The sequence below is a fragment of the Salvia hispanica genome, chromosome 4 (genome assembly GCF_023119035.1).
Source record: "Salvia hispanica cultivar TCC Black 2014 chromosome 4, UniMelb_Shisp_WGS_1.0, whole genome shotgun sequence".
Classification (NCBI taxonomy): domain Eukaryota; kingdom Viridiplantae; phylum Streptophyta; class Magnoliopsida; order Lamiales; family Lamiaceae; genus Salvia; species Salvia hispanica.
The window spans coordinates 33339354-33356543 of record NC_062968.1 but is presented as its reverse complement, the minus strand read 5'-3'; the positions used below and the strand labels follow the sequence as shown (position 1 = coordinate 33356543).

Below are 17190 nucleotides of genomic sequence, written 5' to 3'. Positions count from 1 at the left end.
CTTGTTCGCTAAGATTCATAGAGGAAGATCTTGCAAACTAAGATGTTAAAAATATGTCGTACATTTCTAATATAATTAATGTGATCGCATAGATGCTCTTCAATTTTAAATGTGGATATTCGCGTGCATATCGAGTCGAGACAGGAGAATGACGCAGGGGATGATCTCAACAACCTACCTGCGAAAACCTACTTACTCTAGTTGTTGTGTATTTATTAAATTCTTCTTAATTTGGTATTGTTTGAATTTAAGTTTGATTATTTATATTTGCTATTCTTGTTCTTAGCTTTTATTAATAACTAATTTCAAGCTTCCCTTAGGCCCCTTGTTAGAAATCTTAAAGAACAAAAGAAACAAAAAATATTTGGTATAGTGTTTTTGCTTGTTCTTTGTGTTTCTTGTAGTAGGCTCAAATACCTTTCCCTTCTAAGTTAGTTGGAACGTTTTTTAAGGGGCACAAAATTTTCAAAAATTGTGTTTAGTAGATTAAATGAATATGCTAGAAGAGATAATAGATTAAATGCTTAATTTTTTTGCAAAATAAAAGGTTACAAATATATTTAGCGGCGAATCCAGGAAAATGGATTTGTGAAATTAATAATTTTATAATTAAATATAATATAATATATTTTCAATAGTAAAATATATATAAACAGGAGTTAAATTGCACAGGGTCATGTTAAAAATGCATATATCTAATCACAATAATTAAGACTAATCATACTTCATTAGATCTTAAAATGAATGAATGAGATTAAGGCCAACAGATTTTAATAAATAGTACTCCATCCATTTCAATTGAGTTGAGTCGTATTCCTCTTTGGGATGCCTAACTAAGTTGAGTCATTTTCTTTGATAAAAAAACAATATATTCAATCATCACTTACTTTACTCTCTCTTTATCTTTCTTGTATTATTCATTTTCTCATACTTTTCAACATAATATCTTAATTTCTGTGTCTAAAAATTTTGACTCAACTTAATTGGGACGGAAGGAGTAGAAAAAATAACAACCAAGATAAAATAGTTAATATGTTATAACATAGTAAAAAAATAACATATAAATAATAAAATATTAATAAAATTGATTCCATTTAAAAATATATATAAAAATAATATAGATAAATTACTAAACATTTGATCACATCAATATTTTTTTAAATGTTTATTTACGGTGTGGACAGGGCGGTGGCGGTGGGGGTGGTGGCAGAGCCGCGGCTCCTATTGCACGACGGAAGAGAGCCGCGGCGGTGCCGCCTCCTGATTTTTTATTTTTTGTTTTTATTTTAAAAATTTTTATCTATAAATTATTTATTCCCAAATTATTTTTTCCATCCCATTCCATTCTATTTATTTTTGTCCAATTAACTTTGTTCTAGTTCAATTAAAATATACCGACTATTGATAAAATAATGTGACTTGTGGTTGTGGTATGGTTGTGACATGGTCATTATTGGGTTGGATAAATTTTGTGGCTGTGGAAGAGTTTTTGTGGCTGTGCCTTGGGCGGAATTGTTGCTGGGCACTCTATTTTGGACACTAGCTTTCTAATTCTTGTTGAGATGCGCCCCTCCAGTCTTAATTAATCCGTCACTGAATATATTTATGAGAGGGGACAGACATGGTTGCATCAATTGCTCTCTGATTTTCAATGTGGATGAGTGCAGATGGCTCGCGTTCATAGGAGACAAAGTGATGCAGTAGATGATCTCAACACCCTACCAACCTTTGTCATTTGGCTCTCCGAGTGAATTTACTTAATTAAGTTGAAAAAGTCCAAATCCTCCAAGTTCACTTTAAAGGGTTTGAGAAATAGCGTTGGCAATTGAAACTAAATATAAAATTATAACTATCATTTTACCCCTATTTTGTTCTAATTTTCGCAAGGTTTGTGATGTAGTATTAATTCGTTGTTTAAATCTGCCATATTGTTCTTCTCTCTCTATTATTATGCTATTAAGCTTTAGTTAATCTTCTAAAAGGTTTTTAAACTTCAGCTTTTGTTTATGATATTTTCAAAGCATATTAGGAAGATTAGATTAAAGGATTGAATTTAGCTTTAGTCATACAGTTCAGCTGTAGTTTAGGAATTTTCAAAGCACATTTAGGAGATTTAATTAAAGGATTTTGTTCTCTAACTTACCTTTTAGATTTAGTTAATCTTCGTAAAGGTGTTTAAATATCAGCTTTTGTTTAGGAATTTTCAAAGCATCATTAGGAGATTAGATTAAAAATAAAAAGATAGTTTTAACTTCCTACCTTTTAACGTTTCCATCTAATTAGTGTTTTAAAATCAGATTTATTCATGCATTCAATCCTTTTATATATCATCCTTATATTAGTGATTTGGAAATCGATGGATCCTCTGCAGTTTAATAAAACCCCACGCCAATGTACGCCGTGTTGGAATAATTGAATGAACAATTACATAAATCTCTCTATGATTATTAACCGAGAACGACGGAGAAGGAGTACAAATCATAAAGCGGAAGCGTACCTTGATCCATCTAGAACAGAACAGCGGAATTGTTGGAATTGCTTTGCAGCTGCTATGGATCTTCCAAACGATCAGAGATGTTCTTCACAATAGTCTGCCGAGAGAATACAGAGATATTGAACGTTCTTCTGACGTCTGGGGACCATAACCCTAGCTTATATTTATATTAAATATAAACTCTTTTATTTTCTATTCGGTCCTCATCAAATAGAAAATCTCATATGGTTTATACACTTATTTCCATAACAAATAAATACACTTTAGCCCAAACTTTATTCTTTAATAGATTACTTTAATTAGGCAACTGAAAGATAGTCATACACATTAAATTAGTCATATAGAAACCCAAATTTCTAACACGCTGAAGCAACTATAATCATGACATTAAGTAAAACAATTGGTTTAATAAGAGTCAAAATAGTAGATGAGATGCAAGTGATGCATCTATGCACGCTTGAATTTGGGGATCATGACATCCATAGGCGGCAGATTTTCCTTAACAAAAGGATGGTTGCAGTAATCAGAGGACCATCTCCATATATTGGGAAATTGATCCTCTGTGATGAGCTCCATTCTTCCCGATGAAATCAGAGGAAACCAATACGCAATGAAATTACCAGCATGATCTACAACGCTAATCTCGTCGCCTCCGAAATACTTTTTTCCCTTGATTTCATTTTCAAGAACTTGGAAGTTTAGAATGGCTTCCTCCTTGAACTTTTCTTGCTCCTCTCCTGTCCGCCAACATGCTTTCAACATTGTATTCAGACACTGCACGCCAGATCACAAGGGTTTAATTATGGGAAAATGTAATGTAACCATCTATTTTAATAGTTGTATGTACCAACACTTGTTTTTCCACAGTAGCGTGCCAAAAACAAGTCAATCACTTAATCACATGAGCTTAAACGGATGAAGTATCATCTAATACAAAAATAAATGTCATTTCAAAGTTCAATGTGAAATAACTAATTACTAATACATTATGTCTCATCTGGAACGCACATATAAGTCCGTTTTCTGAATAAATTTTTTTATTTTGTAATTTGAGAAAATCAAAACTCATTTTCCAATCAAGCATACCCAATAAATCTCGGATTACATTTGATTCAGGTTAGTCGGGCCTAGAACTATTGGGCTTTTAGATTTATTGTCATCCTATACACGAAGGCTTATTAGATACTACTAGGAGTATGTAATATGGTCTCAGCTTTCCCATAACGTGTTGACTACACTAAACTTATGCAATTTGCTATTTCAAATTTTCAATAGTACTACTATTATATTCAACTTTACAAGAAAAATCAATAGTTTAAAGATGGTATATACTACATAGATAATAGATTCATATCAAAATTAAGAAATGATATGAAGTTGTGCGAAGAAATTAAGAAAGTATAACAAGTTTAGTAGACGAACCTTTTCATCGATGAAGTTGACCCAGAAACGAGCCATGGCTCTTTGATAAGGATCTCGGGGCAGAATGGGTGGGCCCTCCCATGTTTGATCGATGTATTCCAGAATTATCATCGTTTCCGCAATCGCCTTCCCATCGTGTATCAAAACTGGCACTTTTTTGTGGATTGGATTTGATTCTAAAAGAAGCTCAGACTTTGCTCTTATATTTTCTTCTACATATTCAAATTCCACACCTTTCATTTTCAGGGCCATTTTCACTCTCGCCACGAACGGGCTATACCAAAATCCCAACACCTTTACTCTCCACATCTCTCTCTCTCTCTTTCTCTAATATTGGTTGTTTGAATTTTTTTTATAGGATATATATACACATACAAGAATATTGAAAGCTGTGTGAACGAGGAAAGGATCCAAATGACTTTTCCTTCATTTGGTCAGCGATTCTCACATTATTATACCTTCAACAAATGTTTCTATTAATCACACTATTCATATGCCTCTTTTGGTAATTTTTGTCAGAGGTCAAAAATTTAAACAATAAAACCTGAAATTTTTAGAGCAGTCTAGTACTATCTGTTTTAAAATCGAAACATTGCCTTTGCATAATTAGGTACTCCACTATTTTCTTACCAAATATCATCTGTAAGACTACCACAAAATAATCATAATTAAAACTAAGAAATTTTAATATAATTAATTGACCCGGCAACTTGTCCTCTTTCTTTTGCTTTAGTATGAAAAAGTCAGCTTAATTAGGAGAAGACTATTCCAGAAGCTTCGAAAACAAAATTCAGTCTAACCCTAAAACATATAAAAAAACACGCCGTTGCCGGGGATCGAACCCGGGTCACCCGCGTGACAGGCGGGAATACTTACCACTATACTACAACGACATCTTGTTTTTCTTTTTCGTTTCTCGTTTTAATAATTACAAATAAAACGTAACATTCTATAATAGTAATTGGATTATTTAGATATTCGACTACAATCAATGAAATTTGGCCATATCTACGAATCCAAAGTTATTACTTCTGATAAACTTATTGCCCTTAATTTCGTTTTCAAGCATTTAGGGCTCCTTTATTTAGGGCCAAATATCTAACTTTATAATCCTAGGTTTAAGTCTACCACGTCTTATTTTGACATAATAATAACGTGTCTTTTTATTGAATATTATTTGTTCCATAACTGGATTCATTGACTTGATTTTTTATTTCTTAATTTACTCCTCCATTACATTCTTCATTAAGTCATCTCTATAGAGTTTATATATGTTGATTGGTTAGCATCAAATCCAATTATTTTCTCCATCATCCCATCAAGCATAGATTTGTAGTGACAAGACATTACTAAGCATTAGGATTAAACAGTTGGACATATTAACAGTTGGATGTACAAGATTTTTTGTTTGTGATGCGAGAGGTGATTACATGACACGAAAAAAATAAAATAACACCAAAAATAATCTTACAGAGTATTATTTAATTTTAAAGTCATATATTTCAAAATACAATAAAATTATACAACATCTAATTTATTTTTTTGACAAATCTTCATTTCTTCAAAGTTATTGACAACAATCACAAAAGAAAATGATGTAATATATGTCTAATTTATAATCTTGTTCTTCCAAGTTATTGAATGTTTCACTTAGTCATTTTATTTTCGCAACACACTAAAGAGTATAAAAATAGGATATGAAACCAAAACCTTGCACAATTTGTAATACTATCACAGAATACATCTCGTCAATCAGCATTTAAAATAAAGATATGCACACTACAAACATGACAATTCAAAGACCACAAACATCTCGCCACAAACAACATGAACCGGAGTTCAACACAAGGCAAAAAAAAAATGGTGAATTTTGAATAAAACATCATCAGATTCTCCAAATAAAAACGGTAAAAAAAATTCCATCATAGCATCCTCAGTTCTGATTTAATAATATAATCGAAGAAATTGAAACCATTAATTGAATTTTACTTCAGTCTTCGTATAACTGATCAAAATCACAAATGTTGCACACTCAATTCATTAAAGTAGAAGACATAAATGATTGCATCAAATAGAATTGAAGTGCGACCAAGTATTGGGATGAACCTATATGGACTTGAATCTTTCAAATAGAGCATCCTTGCTAGGTAGGATTTCCTTGAGAAAGTTGTCATTGCAATAGTCATTCATCCATCTCCATAAATTGGGAAAATTTTCCTCTGTAATGAGATGGACTCCCTTAACCTCCGATATGATTGGAACCCAATATCCAATGAAATTGGCAGCAATATCTACAAATCCAATATTGTCACCTCCAAAAAATTTCTTGCCTTTGATTTCATCTTCAAGAAACTTGAGGGCTTCCATTGCTTCCTCCTTGGACTTCTCTTGCTCCTCTCCTGTACTCCAACAAGCTTTCCACGTTGCAGAGATGCACTATAAACACAATTACACAAACATGAATATTAAAAAGAAAGTGAAAGAGAGAGTAGTTAGTGAAGTGGAGATGAGGTACCTTTTCATCAATGAACTTGGCCCAAAAACGAGCCATGGCTCTTTGATAAGGATCCTTGGGAAGAATTGGTGGACCTTCCCAAACTTGATCAATGTATTCAACAATGATCACTGATTCAGCAATGCCCTTCCCATCATGTATCAAAACAGGAATTTTTTTGTGAATTGGATTGTGTTGTAAGAGAAGGGGTGACTTGTTTTTCACATCCTCTGCTATGGATTCATATTCAACCCCTTTTAATTTTAGAGCTATTTCCACTCTATTCACAAATGGGCTATACCCCAACCCTCCCAACAACTTCACTTCTCCCATCTCTCTCTCTAAGCTCTTGATCTTTGGATTGAATTAATGGGTTTCTGTGGTTTCTTTATTAGGGGCAATAGAATGTTCTAGGTACTTACAGAGATTGGTTTGATTTTTTCTACTCATTAATTATGGTTTGGTTTGAAGTTTATTACTCCCCGAGATGTCACACTTTTCATTTTTTAGTTTGTCCCATTAGAAATGTCATATTTTCATTTTTAGAGAAAAATCCCCCTTATAATAATTTAAACATTAATATTTTTTCTTTTCATTTAATACACAAAATAAAACCTCCTAAAATCCTTCCTACAAATGTGACATTTTTTGTATGACAAATGGAATACTTACTACATTGATTAAATAGTATTGGCACGTGTTAAGTAGATACGGAAATTGTCGCCGTAGACTACTTTTACTTACTCACTCTCTTCCCAAAGAATATGTACTTTGGATTGGATACGGATTTTAATGTAAAATTGATAAAGTAAGAAAAAAGAAAAAAAAAATAATTAAAGTATTGTTAGTAAAAAATAATTTTTACCGAAATTTTTTTTTTTTCAAATTAAAAAATTTATTTTCGTGGGATAAACCTAAAAATAAAAGTCATATATTCTATGAATGAAAAACCATAAAAAACCGCTGAAAAACCACCGGTTCGGATCCGAAACCGAAACCAACGGTTTTGAAACCGGAACCATAACCGTGAAACACCCTCGCGATTAGGTTTTGGTTCGGCAATTTTCAAAACCGGAACCGGCGGTTCCAAACCGTAACCACCGGTTCCAGAACCGTGGACACCTCTAGACGGATGGATTATATCATTTTTGGTCTGAAACGTTTTTCAATTTAATATCACAAGAGTTATTTTTTTCATTGTTTCAAAAAAAAATTAGACAAAAATACTCTCAATATCATGAAGAACAATTCAGTCTATTTACTATCTTATTCTTTCTTCTTCCCCATTTCTTTCTTCTCTTTTTCTTTCTTCTAAGCCGAGGGTGCTATACTGTCTACTGATGTGGGTCCAAAATATCGAGATATAAATACATATTAGTCGAATTCAAACCATGTTAAATTCGTTACTCTTATATTAGGCTGGGGCTGTCTTCAGGTTATGAGATAGTTTAAGTTTTGTGTTCAACATTCAGCTACTTTGTCTTAAAAAAAATTCTTTGATTAATTTGGTTTAGATGTTTTTATGGAGTTGAACAACGGAGATGCGTACAAAACTATGAATTGATGAAAGTAACAATAATATGTACTCCATATTGCTTTGTGACCGAAAATAAACTATGAAATAAATCGGTTGCAAAACAAAGAATGCTATGAAATCAAGTAGTAACTGACAATCTAATGACTTCAACTAATTAATTCTTGATCTTCATATTTTGCAAGTGCAGAAGACATTTTTTTCTCTGGTAGCCTAATTCATTAATTGAAGCCCACAACCGAACCACAATTTCAGAGAAAATATTCAGTGGTCCTTCCACACTAAAGTATCGTTATGAGGTGGTGTACTCACCATTTAATTTTTGACAAATGCAAAAATAAATAGCTCACATCCGACTAGACATGTCAACTAATAGAGTTATTTTTAGAAGATATTCATTAAATCATTTTTATAGAATTAAGATATTCATTAAATCACTTTTATAGAATAATGCATAATTTTTAATATTGAAATTATCAATATTTTTTTGCCTCTGTATACACTACATACTTATACGTATAATAATAATATTTTATGTGTAGTCATCATCTTTTGATAAAAAAAAAAGGTATAATTAAAGAGTACAACACTTTATTAGTATTATTTAAATTTTATGATTATGATTTTCTTTATCTTATATGTTTATACATAAAAATATATATATATAAGTGAAAATGCACACAAATAAAAAGTATGATCATGATTTAATTTTTCTATTTTTTAATTGCATTTAAAGAGTTATATATACTTAGTAACTTGATATGAATGTAAAAGCTAACTTATAACTATTTAAGTACATAAATATATTTATATATAGGAGGAAAAAATATTACTAGCAATTTTTATATTTTAAAATTATACAATATTACGTAAAAAGTGGTTTATTAAAATTTGTAAGATTTTAATGCATTAAATAGGTTATATATTTACTTAGTAACTTAATATAAAATTAAAAATTAAATCATAAGTATAAGTGTGTCAATATATTTATATAAAAGAAGAAAAAATATTGACAATTTTCATATTTTAAGAATTAAGAATTTAAGATTATGCAATATTCTATAAAAGTGGTTTAATAAATGAAACGTTTTCCTTTTTTCTTTGTCCCATTAAAAATGAAACGTTTCCTAAAATGGAAATAACTCTATCTCTACTTTTTCATCTCTCTTACTTTACTTTCTCTTCTTTAACTCACAAAACAACACTGCATAAAATCTCGTGCCGATTTCCAAATGTTTCATTTTAAGTGGGACGGAGGGAGTATCTTCTAAAATTACCTTCATTAGTTGGCATGTCTAGTCATTTATTTTTCCATTTGTCAAAATTTAAATGGTTGAGTACACCACGTCATAATGGCACTATGGTGTGTGGAAGAACCACTGAATATTTTCTCACAATTTCAATATTCAAGACAATTTTAACGAATAATGTAACCATTTTTTTCAGCTTTCAAAGTTTAACGTTCTTACAGTTTATGTCCCCATTTTTTAAAATTCAACTGAAAACGAAAAGGTTAAAAGCTACAGTTCTTTTAGAAGGATTCAAATTTTAAATGTGTAACTAAAAATTTGAACACAAAGTACTATAAGCGTGCGTCGCTATTTAAAATGGCCATGTTGTGGAATGTAGCATCAGCGGTAATAAACCTTAATTATAATAACCACACAATACTACACAACTTTTTTCAGATTTTCATTCACCTGTAAATTTAATTTTTTGTTAAATAAACTTCTCTCATAGTTGCCAAAAACTATTTCTCACTTCACTTCAGGTTCGATACAATAATTGTAGTTAAAAATGTTTTGAGTGGAGAAGAAACCCACCACATGCGAGAAAAGCAGGAAAAAGGAAAGTGGTAAGAATAGCCGAAAAAAGAAATTTTGATATGCTGTTCATCAACCGAAAAAAAAAAAAAAAGTAGTACTCTCTCTGTCTCCTAAAATTCGTCACCATTTGACCCTGTTAGAAAGGAAAATATGTAAGCAAGGAAAAAATCAATTAGGAGTGAGGAGATTGTGTAGAATCACGTTAATTAGGGAATAAGTATTAGAGCAAATCTTGTCATATTTATGTAATCCTTGGCCTATTTAACAGAGGCACGTATATTGTACTCCCTCCGTCCCAAGGTATTAGACCAACTTTCCTTTTTGGGATATCCCAACATATTAGACTCATTTCCTTTTTTAGCAAAAAGCATCTATCTTATTTTATTCTCCACCTATTTTTTTCTCTCTTCTCTTCCTACTTTTTCCCTCTCTCATACTTTACTCTCTCCACTTTAACTATTTAAATATCAATTCCTTAAATCATGTGCCCAAAAGAAGTGAGTCTAATACTCCGGGACGGAGGGAGTAATTCTTTGACAAGTTAAATGAATAGAATACCAATCTTCAACATGGTATCAGAGCAAAGGCTCATAAAAGAATCATCACCAGGCCAAATCGGACTCGGATTCACGGCAAAGAATCAGCCACAACAACAACGACCAAACCCGCAGCCACCGCGAACCGCCGCACAACAACCAAACTACTGAGGGGGGTTCAAACCCCCCAAATCTAAATTGTGGTGCTCACACTGTGGGAAACACAAACATACACGGGATACATGTTTCCTCCTCGTCGGATTCCCAGGGTGGTGGGACGAGAACCAGAAAGCAAAGACTCGGCTGACAATAGCGGAGGATGGCGGCGGGATTTTTCCGCAGGGGACGGGCAACCGAGAGCTCGCCGTCGCCGTCCATGGGAGAGCAGGAGAAACCGGTCAGCAGCAGGGTGGCGACGGAAGACCCGGTGAGGCTGCTGGAATTGGTGAGGCAGCCGAGAGGAAGGGAGGCGGCGCATTTGGTGGTATCCGATTAGAGTTGTCAAACTCTAACCCCCAATTTAATTTGCACTTTAGCCCCTCTAAAACTCTAGATGCCCAAAATAAAACCCATTGCATATTTGCATGAATATATTAAAATCCAACCCCTGTGTTTCTAAGCATGTTCAAATAGGACCCCAAAATAAGAAAAATCGAAATAGGGCTCCTAAAGTTTCTGAAAAATCCTTTGTGAGCCCAAATCGTTTTGCACCTCTAGAACGGATCCCGATTGCTTGTGTTACCCAAAGTAAAACTGACCCTAAGGAGAGTGGGTGGATTTTTGACTGTGGGGCAACTGATACTCTGTCATATGATATGAAAGATTTTTCTGAATTTAATGGGGCAACTAAAAGCCAAATTCAAACTGTCGATGGAAAGTTGACCGTTGTGGGTGGGAGTGGAACCATTAAAATATCCCCAACCCTAAAACTTACAAACTATGTGCCCAAATTATTTCATAACTAATGTCTATCTGTCACGTGACGAAAGAGTTAAACTGTACGTTACTGATGCATCCAAATTTCTGTGTATTACAAGATATCAGGACGAGGAGGATAATTGGGCGTGGCACTGAGCGTCAAGGTATTTATTATGTGGATGAGACTACTCAACAAGGTGGCACCGCGATGCTTGCTCACAGATCCGCAAATCGGGAAGCTTGGCTGTGGCACCGCAGAGTGGGGCATCCATCATCGGGTTATTTAAAAATGCTTTTTCCAAAGTTTTCTCATTTTAAGGATATTACTTGCGAATATTGTGTTTTGGCAAAAAAACCACAGACAATCCTTTAGATCAAGTGATACTCGTGTTAAGACTATTTTTTCTCTAGTGCATGCCGATGTTTGGGGTCCAGCTCTTATTGTTAGTGATCATGGTTTTAAATATTTTGTTATTTTTGTGGATGATTGCACTAGATTGACTTGGGTATATTTTTTGAAGCATAAATCTGAAGTTTTTGAAAAATTTACCCGTTCCAAACACAATTCCAAACCACAGTCAAAATTCTTAGATCTGATAATGGTAGGGAATTTGTCAACAGAGACGTGACCGATTTTTTTTAAAAAAAGGGGTTAATTCATCAAACTACTTGTCCTTACACCCCCGAACAAAATGTGGTAGCTGAACGAAAGAATAGGATAATCCTAGAGGTCACGAGAGCCCTGTTTTTTTACTCCAATGTTCCTAAATTTTTATGGCCCGAAGCTGTTGCCACTGCTGTCTACCTGATTAATCGTTTGCCTACAAAAATTTTGGGTATGAAAACTCCTTTGCGGACTCTCGCATCCCTTACTGATATTCCCCCACGTCTCACACTTCCGCTCAAAATCTTTGGTTGTTCCGTTTATGTGCATGTGCCGAAACTCGAAGGAGGAAAGATTTGCAAACTAAAACGAACATTATATGGGCTAAAGCAGTCACCTAGAGCTTGGTTTGGTAGATTCTCTGAGGTAATGAAGAAGTACGGGTATGAACAAAGCAATTCTGATCACACATTATTCTTGAAGAAAAGAGAAGGAAAGATCGCATGCCTCATCATCTATGTAGATGATATGATTCTCACGGTGGATGATGAAGAGGAAATAAGCAAGCTGAGGAAGAATTTGTTTGCAGAGTTTGAAATGAAAGACTTGGGATTACTGAAGTACTTTCTGTGTATAGAAGTGCTAAGGTCAAAGAAGGGGATCTTCATCAGTCAGAGAAAATATGTACTTGACTTGTTAACCGAGACAGGACTACTGGACTGTAAGCCAGCAGATACTCCTATGGTTCAGAATCATGGTCTGCAGATAGTTGAAGGGGCTGAAGCCACTCACCGCACGAGATATCAGCGTTTAGTTGGGAAATTGATATACTTATCCCACACTAGACCCAACATAGCTTATGCAGTTGGAGTAGTTAGTCAGTTCATGCATGCACCTCAAGTAGCTCACTGGGAAGCAACACTGATGATTGTTCGATATCTGAAAGGGACGGCGGGCCATGGGATTCTATTCGAGAATCATGGACATGTAGAGATTCATGGTTTCACAGATGCTGATTGGGCAGGGAACCTAAATGACATAAAATCGACTGTTGGATATTTTACCTTCGTGGGAGGAAATCTTGTCACCTGGAGAAGCAAAAAACAGAAAGTGGTAGCCTTGTCAAGTGCAGAAGCTTAATTTCGAGGGATTAAAAGTGGGTTGATAGAGATCCTGTGGCTGAGGAAATTGATGACTGAGTTGAACTTAAACTCAAAGAAGTCATGTAAGTTGTTTTGTGATAATAAGGCGGCAATCGGTATATCTGAAAATCCAATTCAGCATGATCGGACAAAACATGTCGAGGTGGATCAACATTTCATCAAGGACAATATAGAGGCCAAGACAGTAGAACTTCCCTTTGTGAGATTTGAAGATCAGTTGGCGGATATACTCACGAAAGCTGTCGATGCAAGAAGCTTCCATGAGGTATTGAGCAAGTTAAGTATGGGTAATCCCATTACTTAACTTGAGGGGAAGTGTTAGAAAGAAAAATATGTAAGCAAGGAAAAAATCAATTAGGGGTAAGGAGATTGTGTAGAATCACGTTAATTAGGGAGTGAGTATTAGGGCAAATCTTGCCATATTTATGTAATCCTTGGCCTATTTAACAGCGGCATGTATATTGTAATTCTCAGACAAGTTGAATGAATAGAATACCAATTTTTAACAGACCCGACACGGGTTTTAAAAAATGTAATAGAAAGTGGGTTGAAAAAGTTAGTAGCATATGGGTCCTACTTTTATATATTAGTTTTAAAATAAAATGTGAGTGAGAATGAGTTAGTGGAATATGGAGTCCATTACCAAAAATGGTAAAAGTGAAAGGTGACAAATTTTTAGGAACAAACGAAAAAGGAAATAGGTGACAAATTTTCAGGGACGGCTACTAACTAGTAAGTGACATTTCTGAAAAATAAAATAAATCTTTCATTGGGAAAATATACGACTTTTTAGAAGTTACTTCCTACGTCAGCGAATAGTAGTCATGTTTTTCCATTGTAGTCTATTCGTGAATAGGAGTCTTGGTTCATTTATACTATAAATGGAAATAAGCCTCATATTCGAATAACTTATTTTAGTCACATTTCATTTAAAACTAATAAATATAAGTGAGATCCATATACCACAACTTTTTTCATCTTAACATTTCTCAAGATTCCTACCAGAAATAAATGAGACTCTTATTTGCGGATAAAGAGATATAATTTATTACTATCATAAACAACAATAAATTTAATTAAAATAAAGAGATCCAAACCGTTTGATTTCACTCTAGCATGCATCCACATGCCGAAATAATATGCCCAGATTAAAAGCCTTCATCTCCATATCTATTTATGTCAGTCTCTAAAACCCAATTCAAAAATTGAGAAGAAACTAGTACTACCACTTAACTTTATCATACACCTCAACGGTTATGATTTATGAAAGGAAACTACTATTAGGCAATAGTATTATTCTTTTTTCTTGTAATTTTATCTTTCAATATATTTGTTAAAACACAAAATGTGTATATTTCCAAATTTATTATTTATGACTAATTTAAAAAAAAAAATTAACTTATAGTAGTATTTATGAATTCTCAATTTCAACTACACATACATTGACCCAATTTGTGGCATGTCCAATCAGCATACCATCTAATAAGAGTAATATCTAGGATATTCTCAATTTGACAATTTTTTATACGATGAAGACAGAATGAATAGAGCGGGCACACTGAACATAATTTTTGTCACCTTGTATGATATACACTACTATGTCTTGGCTTTGACATCCTTTTCTTGTCTCTATTGTATACGTTTAACTCAATCAAGTATTAATGAATAAATATCATATACTCAACGACTTACTGTTCTTTTTCTTTCCTTTTATAATATTTTTGAATGTATGTATATTATACTAAGAAAAATAATTCCAACTTTCAATTTAATGAAACTGTAAAACAAGATAGAATTCCAATCTCGAAAATTTCAGCCTTTGCATTGATATTTATAGTTCAAATATTTAATATCGAGAAGATTAACTAGTATGTGATAGAGTTGTAAAATATGTTATGTTTAGGTTATAAGATTATATTTGCCCTGATAATGATAATAATTGTGGAGTTGGACAACCCGATAATAGCTCTAGAAAAATACTAGTATTGACAAAAAAAACCATCAAATGTTACGAAGAGTATAAGATAAAAAAAAAATAAAAAAAATCGTCAGGACGTGATACAACTCAATTATAATAAAATTAGAATTAAGGAAATGGAGTATTGCAGTGAAATAAATAATTAAATACAAAAACCGAATTCAAAATCTTAAAATTCAAATAACTGATCAAAATCAAACCTATCATGTTACATGTTCGAACCAAGAAGTTATTGTAGATATAATGTTAGAGCATAAATGATTGCATCAAATATAGTATACTAATCGACTAGGATGAAGTAATAGTTTTAAGCCTAAATGATAGCCTTTCAACTAATGCATCCTTCTTAGGTAGATTTTCCTTAACAAAGCTGTCACTACAATACTCACTCGCCCATCTCCACAAATTGGGAAATTTTTCCTTTGTCATGATTTGGACTCCCGTCAACTCCGATATGGTTGGAAGCCAATATCCAATAAAATTGGCAGCAATATCTACAAATCCAATATTGTCACCTCCAAAAAATTTCTTGCCTTTGATTTCATCTTCAAGATACTTGAGGGCTTCTAGTGATTCCTCCTTTGCCTTCTCTTGCTCCTCTCCCGTGCTCCAACTAGTGCACTATACACACGAATACAAACATAAACGAGAGAGAAAGAGAAAAAATAGTTGGTGAGGAACCTTTTCATCAATGAACTTGGCCCAAAAACGAGCCATGGCTCTTTGATAAGGATCCTTGGGAAGAATTGGTGGACCTTCCCAAACTTGATCAATGTATTCAACAATGATCACTGATTCAGCAATGCCCTTTCCATTATGTATCAAAACAGGCACCTTTTTGTGAATTGGATTGTATTGTAAAAGAAGAGGTGACTTATTTTTCAAATCTTCTGCTATGGATTCGTATTCAACTCCTTTCAATTTAAGGGCCATTTCTACTCTATTCACATAAGGGCTAAATCCCAATCCTCCCAACAACTTTACTTCTCCCATCTCTCTCTCTAGGCTCTTGATCTTTGGTTAATAATTGAAGTATGGATTTCTATGGCTTCTTTTATTAGGGGCAATCAATGGAATGTTCTAGGTATTTTACTTCACTGATTGAGTTGTATCAATTCGGTTGAAGCTGATATTAATTGACGTGTGCAATCATCTCAGCTGCCTATATTCTTCATTAAGTTATTATTATGTGAAATTAATATTAATTGACGTGTGCGATGATCTCAGCAGCATATATATTAGCAGATACAACAACTTTGATAAAATAATAAATTACGCTGAAAAAAAGGAATACATTATTTTAATTCATACTCGTATATAGGAAATGCATGTGTACTACGTACGAGAAATGTTACGTCGCATCATAGTTTATTAGTCATAAATGGTGCCATATAATGATCGATCTATCTGGACTTCAATATGGCAATGTAACCATCTTTGTCAGGTAAATTTTCCTTGACAAAAGTGTCACTACAATAGTCATCTGCCCATCTGTATAGATTGGGAAATTCCTCGTCTGTCATGAGTTGGAGTCCCACAAAATCTGCAGTTATAGGAAACCAATATGCAATGAAATTTGCAGCATGATCTATTATCCCAATCTTGTCACCACCAAATAACTTTTTCCCCTTTATTTCATTTTCAAGAAATTTGAGGGCTTGTTTTGCTTCCTTCTTCAACTTCTCTTGCTCCTCTCCTACACTCCAACATGCTTTCCACATCGGCGGTATGCACTGCAAAGATAACAAAAAAACAGACAATATCATACTAATCTGAGTTCAAGTGTGTATCATCGAATCCATAATTTGGACATTATCAATATATTAATACAAGTGAGCTACACTACTAAAAAAAAGAAATAGTGAGTGAGGTAGAAGAACCTTGTCATCGATGAACTTGACCCAGAAACGAGCCATGGCTCTGTCATAAGGATCTTTGGGAAGAATGGCTGGACCCTCCCACACCTCATCTATGTATTCAAGAATCACCATTGATTCAACAATAGGTTTGCCATTGTGTAGCAAAACTGGCACTTTTTTGTGAATTGGATTGTGTTGCAGAAGAAGAGGTGATTTGTTTTTAAGATCCTCTTCAATATAATCATATTCCACACCTTTCATTTTGAGAGCCATTTCTACCTTCCTCGTATAAGGGCTAGACCAAGATCCAATCACCTTCACTTCTGCCATATTTTGATGTGTCTTTATTTGGACTACTTGAT

General features: G+C 33.6%; 3 protein-coding genes, 1 non-coding gene and 1 pseudogene across 5 annotated transcripts; 1 reads left to right on the top strand and 4 right to left on the bottom strand.

Moving 5' to 3' along the window:
• Nucleotides 1–2734: 2734 nt before the first annotated feature.
• Nucleotides 2735–4258, bottom strand: LOC125218679 (probable glutathione S-transferase). Its single transcript, XM_048120406.1, has 2 exons — nucleotides 3917–4258; nucleotides 2735–3268 (listed from the first exon to the last, which is right to left on the bottom strand). Exons 1-2 carry the CDS (start codon nucleotides 4223–4225, stop codon nucleotides 2942–2944), a joined length of 636 nt encoding a protein of 211 aa, XP_047976363.1. The 5' UTR covers nucleotides 4226–4258; the 3' UTR covers nucleotides 2735–2941.
• Nucleotides 4259–4737: 479 nt separating this feature from the next.
• Nucleotides 4738–4809, bottom strand: TRNAD-GUC. The gene has a single exon. It is a non-coding gene; the product is annotated as a tRNA-Asp (tRNA).
• Nucleotides 4810–5869: 1060 nt separating this feature from the next.
• On the bottom strand, nucleotides 5870–6792 carry LOC125218678 (probable glutathione S-transferase). Of its 2 annotated transcripts, XM_048120405.1 has the most exons (3): nucleotides 6432–6792; nucleotides 6247–6352; nucleotides 5870–6135 (listed from the first exon to the last, which is right to left on the bottom strand). In XM_048120405.1, the coding sequence occupies exons 1-3, from the start codon at nucleotides 6741–6743 to the stop codon at nucleotides 6023–6025; spliced, it is 531 nt and encodes a 176-aa protein (XP_047976362.1). In that variant the 5' UTR covers nucleotides 6744–6792; the 3' UTR covers nucleotides 5870–6022. The 2 variants fall into 2 exon arrangements, with proteins under 2 accessions (XP_047976362.1, XP_047976361.1); XM_048120404.1 differs by having other exon boundaries at nucleotides 5870–6352; nucleotides 6432–6791.
• A 3519-nt stretch (nucleotides 6793–10311) lies between these two features.
• LOC125218680 lies at nucleotides 10312–11671 on the top strand. The gene is made up of 2 exons (XM_048120407.1): nucleotides 10312–10790; nucleotides 11343–11671. Exons 1-2 carry the CDS (start codon nucleotides 10626–10628, stop codon nucleotides 11595–11597), a joined length of 420 nt encoding a protein of 139 aa, XP_047976364.1. The 5' UTR covers nucleotides 10312–10625; the 3' UTR covers nucleotides 11598–11671.
• Nucleotides 11672–15077: 3406 nt separating this feature from the next.
• LOC125220939 lies at nucleotides 15078–17188 on the bottom strand (annotated as a pseudogene).
• Between the last annotated feature and the right edge of the window lie 2 nt (nucleotides 17189–17190).

Coding starts and splice junctions, on each gene's coding strand:
- LOC125218679 (XM_048120406.1), bottom strand. CDS start 4,225: ATGTGGAGAGTAAAGGTGTTGGGATTTTGGTATAGCCCGTTCGTGGCG. Junction 3,269..3,916: donor TCAACTTCATCGATGAAAAG/GTTCGTCTACTA, acceptor TCTGGCGTGCAG/TGTCTGAATACAATGTTGAA.
- LOC125218678 (XM_048120404.1), bottom strand. CDS start 6,743: ATGGGAGAAGTGAAGTTGTTGGGAGGGTTGGGGTATAGCCCATTTGTG. Junction 6,353..6,431: donor CCAAGTTCATTGATGAAAAG/GTACCTCATCTC, acceptor TTGTGTTTATAG/TGCATCTCTGCAACGTGGAA.
- LOC125218680 (XM_048120407.1), top strand. CDS start 10,626: ATGGCGGCGGGATTTTTCCGCAGGGGACGGGCAACCGAGAGCTCGCCG. Junction 10,791..11,342: donor GGGAGGCGGCGCATTTGGTG/GTATCCGATTAG, acceptor TGTGTATTACAA/GATATCAGGACGAGGAGGAT.